The sequence below is a fragment of the Camelus dromedarius genome, chromosome X, assembly GCF_036321535.1.
Source record: "Camelus dromedarius isolate mCamDro1 chromosome X, mCamDro1.pat, whole genome shotgun sequence".
Classification (NCBI taxonomy): domain Eukaryota; kingdom Metazoa; phylum Chordata; class Mammalia; order Artiodactyla; family Camelidae; genus Camelus; species Camelus dromedarius.
The window spans coordinates 57170587-57184125 of NC_087472.1; the positions used below are offsets into that span (position 1 = coordinate 57170587).

Sequence of the window (13539 nt, forward strand, 5' to 3'; positions counted from 1 at the left end):
ATGAAATAAAGATAAGAAAAACAATAAAAAAAAATCAAAGAAATAAAGATATAGTTTTTTGAAAAGATAAACAAAATTGACAGACCTCTAGCTGGACTAAGAAGAAAAGAGAGAAGACTCAAACACATAAAATCAAAAAAGAAAGACATGTTACAAGTCATACCACTGAAATACAAAGGATTATATGAGACTCTTATGAATAGTTGATAAATCGGATAACCTAGAAGTGGATATTCTTAAAAACATACAACCTACCGAGGCTGAAGCACGAAGAAAAAAAAAATCTGAACAAATCAATAACAAGTAAGGATTTTGATTCAGTAATAAAAAAAAAAAAATCTCCAAGAAAAGTCCATGGCCAAACAGCTTCACTGGTGAATTCTACCAAACACTTAAAAAAGGATTTGCACCAACCCTTCTCACATTCTTCCAAAAAATTGAAGAGGATAGTATGCTTCAAAAGTCATTTTACAAGGACAGCATTACCATGGTACCAAAGCTAGACAAGAACACTATAAGAAAAGGAATCAGCCTAATATCCCTGAAGAACGTAAATGCAAAATCCTTAACAAAATACTACCAAACCAAATTGAACAGCATAATAAAAAGATCAATCACCATAGTCAAGTGAGATTTATTCCTGGGATACAAGAATGGTTCAACATACATAAATCAGTAAATGTGATACACCATATTTATAAAATGAAGAATAAAAATCATATAATCATCTCAATAGATATAGAAAAAAAGCATTTGACAAATTCTGACATCCTTTCATGATAAAAACTGTCAACAAATTAGGTATTGAACAATTACTTCAACATAATATGATATATATGACAAGCCAACAGCTAACATCATACTCAATGGTGAAAATCTGAAAGATTTTCCTCTAATAGCAAGAACAAGACAAGAATGTTTGCTCTCATCACTTCTGTTCAACATAGTACTGGAAGTCCTAGCTAGAGCAAATAGGCAAGAAAGGGAAATAAAAGGCATATAAATCAGAAAGGAAAAAGTTAACTTTTCTGTTGGCAAATGACATGATCTTATATATAGAAAACCTTAAAGACTCCACCAAAAAACCTTCAGAACTAATAAATGAATTCTATATATTTGTAGGATAAAAAAGAATTGTTTTTATTCTCTAAAAACAAACTATCCAATAAAGAATTAGGAAAATAATCCCATTTATAATAGCATCAAAAAGAATAAAATACTTAGGAATAAATTTAGCCAAAAGATCTGAAAGATCTGTACAAGGAAAGCTGTAAAACAATGGTGAAAGAAATTGAAAAAACAAATAAATTGAGAGAGATTGTATGTTTATGGGTTGGAAGAATTAATATTGTTAAAATGTCCATACTTCCTAAAGCAATCTATAAGTTCAATGCAATTTATACCAAAATTCCAATGGCATTTTTTTATAGAAATAGAAAAAATACTGTCCTAAAGTTCATTTGTAACCACAAAAAACTCCCCAATAGTTAAAGCAATCTTGAACAAGAAAAAGAAAGCAGGAGGTATCACATTTCTGATCTTCAAATTACATTATAAAGGTATAATAATCAAAATCGTATGATAATATCAGAAATAAAAGTGGGGCATTACTGCAGACCTTACAGAAACACAAAGAATTATAAGGAAATAGTATGAAGAATTATGTGCTAACAACTTAGATAACTTATATGAAATGGACAAATTCCTAGTGACACACTATTAAAACTGACTGAAGAATTTTAAAAACCTGAATATGCCTATAACAAGGGAAGGGATTGTATTCATCAAAAGCCTATGAAGAATATTTATGATAAAAACACTCACCAAAGTGGATATAGAAGGAACATATCTGAACATAAGAAAAGCTGTTTATGACAAGCTTACAGCCAGCATAGTACTCAATGGTAAAAAACTGAAAACCTGGGACAAGACAAGGTTGTCCACTCTCACCACTCCTATTCAACATAGTTTTGGAAGTCCTAGCCACAACAATAAGGCAAGAAAAAAGAAAAAAGGAATCCAAATTGGAAAAGAAGAGGTAGAGGACTGGATAAAGAAGCTGTGGTGTATTTATACATTGGAATGCTATTCAGCCATAAAAATGGCAACATAATGCCATTTGCAGCAACATGGATGTCCCTGGAGAATATTATTCTAAGTGAAGTTAGCCAGAAAGAGAAAAAAAAAATACCATATCATATCACTCATATGTGGAATCTAAAAAAAAAAAGACAAATGAACATAAATATAAAACAGAAACAGACTCAGATACATAGGGTACAAACTTGTGGTTGTCAGGGTGGAGGGTGGTAGGTAGGGACAGACTGGGAGTTCTAGATTTATAGATACTGACAGGTATATATAGAATAGATAATCAAGTTTATACTGTATAGCACAGAGAAATATATACAAGATCTTGTAGTAGCTCATGATGAAAAAGAATATGAAAACGAATATATTTGCATTCATGTATGACTGAAAAACTGTGCTGTGCACCAGAAATTGACACAACACTGTAAACTGACTATAACTCAAAAAAAAAAAAAAAACCCAACCAAACCTATGAAGAATAAAAGCCCAGGACTATATGGTTTCACAAGTAAATTTTATCAAACATTTAAAAAAGAATTAATACCAATCCTTCTCAAATTGTTCCCCTTTCCCCCCAAAAAAGAGGATGGAGAAACACTTTCTCTAACCAGTGCAAGTAGACAAGAAAAAAAACAAAGACATCCAAGTTAGACAGGAAGACGTAAAATTATCTCTGTTCACAGATAACATGATCTTAATTACAGAAAACACTAAAGATTCTACCAAAAATTGTTAGAACTAATAAATGAATTCAGCAAAATTGCAGGATGCAAAATCAACATATCAACACATAACAATCATTTGTATTTCTGTACACTAACAATGAATAATCAGAAAAATTAAGGAAACAATTACATACACAATTGCATGAAAAATAATGAAATCGCTAGCAATAAACTTAACCAAGAAGGTGATAATCTTGTACACTTAAAAATGAAAAAAAAATTGCTGAAAACAATTAGACACACACACAAAAAAAATGGGAAGACATCCTGTGTTCATGAATTGGAAGAGTTAATATTGTTAGGAATATCATTTGGGTAGTACCCAAAGTATTCAACAGATTCAATGCAATTTCTGTCAAAATCCCAATCATACTTTTTGCATAAATAGAAAATTCCACCCTTAAATTCATATGGAATCTCAAGAGACTCCAAATAGTCAAAACAATCTTGAAAAAGAACAAAGTTGGAAGTCTTGCACTTCCCCATTTCTACACTTACTACAAAGCTACTGTTATTAAAGCAGTATGTCACAAACATAAAGACTAATGAAATAGAATAAAGAGTCCAGAAATAAACCCTCAAATATATAGTCAGATGATTTTTGAAAAGGGTGCCAAGGCCATTCAAGGGGAAAAGATGATCTTTTCAACAAATGGTGTTGGAAAAACTGATATGCACATAAAAAACAATGAAGTTGGACCCTTAGCTTATACCACATACAGAAATTACCTTAAATGGATTAAAGACCTAAATCTGAAAAGTTAAAACTATAAAACCCTTAGAAGAAAACATAGGGGGTAAATTTCATGACACTGGATTTGACAATGATTTCTTAGGTAGGACACCAAAAGCAGAGTAAATGAAAGTAAAAAATAGATAAATTGGACTACATTAATATATTTAAAATTCTGGGCATCAAAATACAACAAACAGTGAAAAGCAACCTATGGAATGGGAGAAAATATTTGCAAATCATGTATCTGACAAGGAGTCAATACCCAGAATATAAAAGTACTCCTACAACTATACAACAACAACAAAAACAAAAACAACAAAACAGCCAATCTGGTTTTTAAATTGGCAAAGAACTTGAATAGACATTTCTACAAAGAAGATATACACATGAGCAATAAACACATGAAAAGATGCTCAACAGTAGGGAAATGCACATCAAAACCACAATGAAATACCACTTCACATCCATTAAGATGGATAATTTTTGTTTTTTAAAGCAGAAAATAGCCAAGTGTTGGCTGGAATGTGGAGAAGCTGGAACTTTTGTCAGATGTTGATGGGAAAATGGCACAGCCAATATGGAAAACAGTATGGTAGCTCCTCAAATAATTAAAAATAGAACTACCATATGAGACAGCAATTCCACTTATAGGTATAGACCCAAAAGAACTGAAAGCAGGGTCTGAAAGCAGTATTTGTTCATAGCAGCATTATTCACAATAGCCAAAAGGTGGAAACAAGCCAACTGTTTATTGAAAGATGAATGGATAAACAAAATGTGATATATACATACAATGGAATATTATTAAGCCTTAAAAGGAAGGATACTGACACATGCTATAACATAGATTATCTTTGAGGACTTTATGCTAGATGAAATAATCCAGTTATGAAAGGACAAATGAATGCTGTATGATTCCACTTATATGAGGTACTTAGAGTAGTCAAATTAACAGAGACAGAAAGTAAAATGGTGGTTGCCTGGAGTTGGAGAGGAGGAGTATGTTGTTTAATGAGTATGGAATTTCAATTTGGAAAGATTTAAAAAGGACTTAGAATGGATGGTGGTGGTGGTTGCACAACAGTGTGAATGTACTTAGTGCCACTGAGGTATACACTTAAAAATAGTTTAAATAGTTTAGTTTTATGTTGTGTCTATATTATCACAATAAAAAATGGATCAAAGATCAAAATGTTAGGCTTAAACCTCTTAAACTCTTAGAAGAAAACCGAGGGGGAAATCTTCATGACCTTGGATTTGGCAACAGATTCTTAGATAGGACATTAAAAACAAAATAAACAAAAGATAGAATACTCCTTCACACCCTACACAGAAAGAAAATCAAAATGACTTGAAATATACACATAAGAATCATAAACCTCCTAGATGAGAATGTAGGCAAAACATTCTCTGATATAAATTGTATCAGTGTTCTCCTAGGGCAGTCTACCAAGGCAATAGAAATAAAAGCAAAAATAAACAAAAGGGACCTAATTAAATTTACAAGATTTTGCACAGCAAAAGAAACCATAAGAAAAACAAAACAACAACTTACGGAATGGGAGAAAATATTTGCAAATGATGTGACTGACAAGGGCTTAATTTCCAGAATATACAAATAGCTTATACAACTCAATAACAAAAAAAAAACAAACAACCCTATCAAAAATGGGCAGAAGGTTACCTTGAAGCTATCCTTAACGGTGTCCCAAGTATAGCTTCAAGGTAACCATCTACTACTGCAAGCATCTCAGTTTGCTCCATGTGAAAATTTTTTATGTGAGAAGTAGTCTTGTTGCCCTTTATGGTATGTGGTAATTGTATTGATTAAAAGAAATACCCTCACTCTCTTGTAGGTATGATTACTACAACTCTGCTTAAAAGATGTGAATGACAACCGCTAAGTAGGAGACTCAGAGTCATTATTTTAATCAATCAATACAGCACAAAATTATCTATGATTTAGATTTCAGGACATGCATAAACATTTTTAACAAATGTATTTTAATGAATAATAAGCAATCGATTCAAGCAAGGACTTGAATAACAGATACCAGAGCCTATTCTGAAGAAAGCATATTAGTGGCTTATGCTCAAAGATTGTGACTTGGCTGAAAATTCTTGTGACAATTAAATCTGGTGTCTTTAGCACTGGTTCTTCACAGAGAACAACTGTGGAAATACAAGAGAGGAAAATTTAATCTTCAAATTAACTATTATTTAAGAAAAATATTAAATCATCATGAGATTAACAATTAGAGTAGAAAATGTACATTTATAGGTATCATGATCTTGAATATTTTGGTATTTAATGTTTTCTGAGTGTCCTAGAGACTGTGCATGTACAAGATAAACAAATAACACTGCTGAAAAAATGGGCAGAAGACCTAAGCAAACATTTCTCCAATGAAGACATACAAGTGGCCAAAAGGCACATGAAAAAATGCTTAATATCGCTAATTATCAAAGAGATGCAAATCAAAACTACAATGAAGTATCACCTCACACCAGTCAGAACAGCCATCATTCAAAAGTCCACAAACAATAAATGCTGGAAAGGGTGTGGAGAAAAAGGGAACCCTCCTACACTGCTGGTGGGAATGTAGTTTGATGCAGACATTATGGAAAACAGTATGGAGATTCCTCAAAAGACTAAAAATAGACTTAACATATGATCCAGCAATCCCACTCCTGGGCATATATCCAGAGGAAACTCTAATTCAAAAAGGTACATGCACTCTAACGTTCATAGCAGCACTATTTACAATAGCCAAGACATGGAAGCAACCTAAATGTCCATCAACAGATGATTGGATGAAGAAGTGTCGTATATATACACAATGAAGTACTACTCAGCCATAAAAAAGAATAAAATAATGTCATTTGCAGCAACACGGACAGACATGGAGATTATCATAATAAGTGAAGTAAGCCAGAAAGAGAAAGAAAAATACCATATAATATCACTTATATGTGGAATCTGAAAAACAAAAGATGAAGAAGACAAACCTATTTACAAAACAGGAACTGATTCATAGACATAGAAAACAAAGTTATGGTTACCAGGGGGAAAAGGGGAGGGTGGAGGTATAAACTGGGAGTTTGGGATTTGCAGATACTAACTACTGTATATAAGATAAATAAACAAGTTCCTACTGTATAGCACAGGGAACTATATTCAATATCTTGTAATAATGTATAATGAAAAAGAGCATGAAAAGGAATATGTATGTATATATGTATAACTGAATCACTATGCTGTACACCAGAAATTATCACATTGTAAATTGACTATACTTCAATTTAAAAAAAGAGGCATCCCAACCAAGATGAGCCAATAGTCAAAGAATTACCAGATATGTGAGTGAGTTTGGAGACCAGAAATTCTTAGCCAATTCATCCAAAATTGCTAGCACACAGACTCTTGAACTAAATAGTTGCTTATTATTCTAGATTTCAGAGTTGTATGTCATACATTATTGTAACCGTAGGTAACTGATACAAAAAGTAAGGAATTATGAACCATAAAAAAAAGGCAAGCACAAGGAAAAAGTGAACTTTGGGGAAGTGGGAAACTGTGGCAGTTGGGACACTTTCTTGAAGTGATCTTGTCTTAATTTATATTTTTTAAAAAAGGAAGGCCATATGAATAATGAATGCTATGCAGGAAGGTGAAAATAAGATTGAAGTGGAACCAATCTAGAAATATATCATCTTGTGATCAGTTTATGAGTTTCCCCAATAATGAATCTCTCTTCATATCTTTGAATTTTATTCCATGAATTCAAACATATCCAGCCTCGTGTGAATATAACAAAATAATTGTAATAAAAACAAAGCAAAAACAAGTATAGAAAGAAAGAAAAGATGAGAGAAAAATGGAAAATAACAAGTGTTGATGTAAATATGGAGAAATCTGAATCCTCATACATTGCTTCTGAGAATGTAAAATAGTACAGCTGGTATGAAAAACAGTTTTGCAGTTCCTTGTAAAGTTAAACATAGAATTACCATGTGACCCAGCAATTCTACTCCTAAGTTCATACTCAGGAGATTTGAAAACACATGTTTAAAAAATAGTTATACACACCTTACTCATAGACCACTATTTACTATAACCAAAAGGTGGAAAGGAGCCAAATGTCCATCAACAGATGACTGGATAAACCAAATGTGGTATGTCCATACAATGGAATATTATTTAGCCATAAAAAGAATGTATTACTGATACATGATGCATGGATGAACCTTGAAAACATGCTAATTGAAATAGAGCAGACACCAAATACCACATATTGTTTGATACCATTCATTTGAAATATCCAGAGAGGAAAATCCAGTGAGACAGAAAGTAGATTAGTGGTTTCCAGGGCATGGGGATTGAGGGAACAGTAAATGACTGCTTAATGTATATAGGATTTCCTTTTGGGGTGATGAAAATATTCTGAAACTAGATAGGGGTGGTGGTTGCAAAGCACTGTAAATATACTAATTACCACTGTAAATGTAAATACACTATAAAATGTATATTTTTAAATGAAATTTTATGTTATGTGAACTTCAGCTCAATAAAATAATTGTCCTCTTCACATTATTTATGAAGTTTGTAGACCAGAAAAAAAACTGAGTGGTTACGAATTTTGTTGGCCTTAACTGGGTGAGATGATGACAAGATTTAAAGAACCACAGCAAATGTCTAACATTTAAGACTACATCTTCATCATTTTTAATTGGCAAAAAGAAAAGCTGAACATTCTGGGCCTACTTGATAGCCATGATATTAATTTCTCTAATACCAAATACATCCCAGTCTGTCACCAATTGTTTCACCAAAAATGCATTTACTGGCTCATTGCATTCTAATCCTCCAAAAGGCTTGGTTGGTATCAGAAATCAGGCATCCAGACATGACATCTTATTCCAAACCAAAGTCTACTTGTTGAATAACCGCAAGGTTTTCATCACATACAAGCAGTAACAACTCTGCCTCTTCCTTTCAAGCAGAGGCAGTATACCACAAGAAGTTATATTCCCAAGGAAATCACCCAAATTAAATGGCTGCCCCAAGGTGCTACTTTTAATTATCAAAATTAAAAACAATCGTTTAAAACTTTATACTTTTAAATCAACTATACTTTAGTAAAAAGATAAAAAGTAAATTAAAAAATAAAACTTTATACTTTTGTCAGTATAGTCAGTATAGTTGTTCTTCTATGAAAACAAAATAACCAGTTGTTTTTATATTAAATTTACATTATTTAGTTACCATTTTATAACATTGATCTATAGACTTTGGGTTTGAAAAATTCTTAGTTGTGTGTGTCTGTCCAGTTCATCATAGAATCCTTAGCACCCTGGGCCTCCATCCATGAAATGCCTGTAGTGCACCATAGCATTATAATAGTTACAAATTTCCCTGCACATTTCCACATACCCCCAGGCAGGTCCTCAATTCTCACTCTACTTTAGAATGACATGATACAGTAAAAACCCACAACTAGGTACATCTCCTAAAATAGAGTGATTTTATACATTTCCAATTTTTAAAGTTAGATACATTTAAATTATCTTAAATATTTTATTAATTTGTTTTACTGTTTTATTGATGTGTAACATACATACTCTATTCCAAGAATTAAGTTGTAAAGTGTATAATTTAACTAATTTTTACCTATATATGCACCCATATACTCACCATCCAGGTTAAGATTTTGAGCATTTCTAACACATCAGGAATCTCCTTCACACCCCTTCCCAATCAGCTTCCTCTCAGAGGTAACCACTAATCTTTCTATCACCATAGGTTAATCTTGCTTATTTTTGAATCTCACCAAAATAAGAGAAAGAATCATAATATTCACTGTTTTGTGTAAGCCTTTCACTCAATATAATGTTTCCCAGATTCATTCATGTTGATGCATGTGTCTGTTATTCATTCTCTTTTACTACTATTAGTTATTTCCCTTTATCACAGTTGGTTTATCCATTCACCAACTGAAGGACACTTGAGTTGTTACCATTTTTTTCTATTATGAATAAAGCTGCTATGAACAATCTTGTACCTGTCTTTTGGCAGACACACACATATATGTACACACACACATACACACATACTCACTTCTCTTAGGTATATAACTGGGAATGGGAATTGCTGAGTCATAGGGCAGGCATATATTTAGCTTACCTAGATAATGCCAAACAGTTTTCCAAAGTGGTTGCATAAATCTATACTCTCACCAAGATCTGTTTATCAAAGTGTATCCTGAAGAAAATAAAAGGAAAACCGCAGACTGGTAGCAAATATTCAGCAATGGACTAGTGTCCAAAATATATAAAGGACTCCTCAAATCAATACAATACAAATCAATAATAAAAACACAAATAACCCAATTATTTTTAATGGACAAAAAGCTTGAATAGGCATTTCACAATAAGATACTCAAATGGCCAATAAACTCATGAAAAGGTGCTCAGTGTCATTAGTAATAGGAGTGCAGATTAAAATTATAATAACTTACCACTACACACTGTCTAGAATAGCTAAAATTTAACAGATTGACAGTATCAAATATTTCTAAATGATTCAAGAAATTTGCCTTGTAAAAGAGACTTTTAGAAGAGGGTATAGCTCAAATGGTAGACTGCACGCTTAGTATGCACAAGGTCCTGGGTTCAATCCACAGTACCTCCTCTAAAAAAAGTAAATAAATAAATTTTTTAAAAAAGGGAATCTTTTAATTGCATGTTATTATCCATCACTCTAAACACCAATCTTACGAAGTAAGTATTATTTCCTCTATTTTACAGATGAAGAAACTTAGATTGAGTGTCTGATTTTCCAAAGCAATTTTTAAACTATTAAGTGGCAGAGATGAAGTTTAAACCCAAAAAATTGTGACCACAAATCCTTCTCTTTTTCATCTCTGCCTAACTTTTGGCCCAAACAGAAGAAAACTTACATGTCTGTATTTGGAAAATCGTTGGCATATTTTTAGCAAGATTAGCAAGATTAGCAAGATATGGCTCAAACATGGCAACAAGCTCCATACCAGACTAAAAATTTCTGAAACAGTGAGAATATCCAAATTTCTACTCATTTGCAAAATTAGAATATGCAGACAATGTTGCAAGCAGTCTCACCCAGCTTCTTCAAGAGTGTCACCCATGAAAAATAACTCACAACCTAATAACAAATATAGTTTATCATCAGCAAGGTCCTGTCATTAAGGTGTCACATATCTGTATGCATCATCATATTATAGTATAATGGAGTGGAAAGGGTACAAATCCTGGAGTCAGGTGAACTGGATTTGGGGCTTAGTTTTGCTACTTTTACTAGTTGAATGAGTATAACCATATACAAGATACTTTATCTAAGTTTTATTTTCTTTACTTATAAAACAAAGGGGGAAAGGAGGGATGGAATAAATTGGGAGTATGGGCTTAACAAATACACTCCACTTATATAAAATAGATAAACAAGTATTTACTGTATAGCAGAACTATATTCAATATCTTGTAATAATCTATAATGGAAAAGAATCTGAAAAAGAATATAGATAGATAGATAGATAGATAGATAGATAGATAGATAGATAGATAGATAGATAGATATAGATATATCTGAATCACTTTGCTATACACCTGAAACTAACACAATATTGTAAATCAACTATACTTCAATTTAGAAAGTAAATAAAAATAAATATATATACACCTAAAACTAATACAATGTTATGTGCCAATCATATCTCAGTAAAACTGAAAAAGAATTAAAAAAAAATATTACCTATTACATAGAGTCATGAATATTCAGATAAAAGCCAGGTAAGATAAATGAGATAATTATCCAGAGAAAGTTATAAACCAAATTGGTACCTGAGCTTCAAGAGTAGGTAGCAAATGTTTTCATCTAAATAGTTATTATTGTTTTTAATATTTTCTATGAACCTTGGGAAGTAAATTCTTGCCTCTCACTTCTCCTTCCAGTTCCACTTGTCCTATACAGACAAGGAGCGCTATGAAAATGAAGAGAGACCTGAGGTCCAGAAGCAGATGCTCGTTGATATGGCCAAGAAGCTACCAGTTTACACAAGAACTGGGAGTGGAGGTCAGTTCACCCAAAGTCATCTAGGGAGGCAGATCAGCAAGGATCTCAGAAAAGGCTGAATGATAAATATCTTCAGTCTAGCCCTTTTTCCCCTCCTCTTTTCTGAAAAACACTATGGAATTTTCCTCAACATTTTATTATAAAAATTTTCAAACATTCATCCAAGATGGAATAATTATATAATAAACATCTATATTCTCACCACTGGAGTCTACCACTAACATTTTACTATATCGCTTTATCACATATCTGTCCACAAATCCATCCCTCTATCCATCATCCTTCAAGCCATCTTAATTTTGATGCATTTTTTAACCTCAAAAATTAGTAATTATTATTATTGCTGTTGTTCTTTTGGTATAACCAAAGGTTGCTTGGATTTTTTAGGGGGAGGTAATGAGGCATATTTATTTACTCATTTCTCTTAATGGAGGTACTTGGGATTGAACCCAGGACCTCATGCATGCTAAGCACGCACTATACCACTGAGCTACACCCTTCTCCTCTTTTGATGCATTTTAAAGTAGCAGATATCAGTAGACATCCAACTAAATATTTTATTATTCTTTTTTGGTTGAAATTCACATATTAAAAACTTGCACAAATCTTAAGTGTACCATTCATTGTTTAAACAAATGTACACACCTGTGGAACTAAAACCTCTGTAAACATTACCACATCCAGAAACTTGTCTCATACTCCTTCCCAGTCAGTCCCTCCCTCCCCCCACTACCAAAGACAGTCACCATTCTGATAGTTTTCCACCATAGATTAGTTTACCTGCTCTAGAATTTTGTATAAGTGGAACTATACAGTATGTACTGTTGTGTCTGGCTTCATTTATTCAGCATAATGTTTCTGAGACTCATTTACATTCTTAGGTATTTCATTTCTTTTTTTGCTGAGTGTATTTCATTGTATGAATGTGTCATAGTTTGCTTATCTATTCATCAGTTGATGCACATTTGGTTTGTTTCCATTGTTTAGCTATTATGAGTAAATCCACTATGAACATTCTTGTACAAGTGTTTGTGCAGAGATACATCTTCATTTTCCTTCAGTAATATTCACTATGGAGTTTTACTGTTAGTCTTCATCTGCATGATTAGAACAGTACTGGCTGAACAATTCTCCGCCTTTTAAAGTTTGAAAACCAAGGCTCTTTTGACAAGTAATTCTAATATTTTTAATAAGGAAGATTGTGTTTCAAGGCTTTGGGAAATAATGATATTAGACATTTATGTTCATCTGTTTATCATTTATTTATTCAACAAATATTTAATAGGGTCCCATATGGCAACTGGGTATATTTTAAGAGTCTGGGTATTAGATGATATTGAAGACTTGTTTATTTTGTTAGAGTATTAATGTCGTGGTGGTTATGTTTTTTAAAAAGTCTTCATGCATGCTGAAATATGATGAAAATGAGACAGACAAGAAATTATCTATATAATTTCAAACAGTAGTAAACAGAATGGTATGACAGAGCAGAGATTACAAACTAGAGGCATATGGAATGAATTAGACCCGGAGATGCATTGTTTGATATGTAACGTACCTTTTAAAACTTTTTTTTTTTACTAATTTTTAACAATTAGAGTATTTCCACATGAAAATCCACATTTCTGGCTTCTCTTGAGAACTCAGATACTCTGGCAACATTCAATCTGCATTTTTACCTGGCATAAATTAGCTAGTGCTGAGTAATAGCCACTCTCTTTAAACAGAGCATGAATTCTCAGGTTCCCCCACGGTCTCCAAATGGCTGCTTCACTCACTACTCACTATTCCTTGGATCCCTAAAGCATTTGTTTGCAGCTGCCTTGATCCAGAGTAATAGAGAAGCCTGCTCTGAGGAAATGTCATTTGATCTGAGC

At 32.6% G+C, this 13539-nt stretch overlaps 1 protein-coding gene across 2 annotated transcripts in view; it reads left to right on the plus strand.

Moving 5' to 3' along the window:
* The window catches only part of ZDHHC15 (zinc finger DHHC-type palmitoyltransferase 15), a 111488-nt gene that overhangs the window by 52002 nt on the left and 45947 nt on the right, over nucleotides 1-13539 (plus strand). For both annotated transcript variants that reach the window (XM_064483026.1, XM_064483025.1), the window contains exon 4: nucleotides 11542-11662. In XM_064483026.1, the coding sequence (XP_064339096.1) occupies nucleotides 11542-11662 (121 nt within the window). The remainder of the gene's footprint in view (nucleotides 1-11541; nucleotides 11663-13539) is intronic.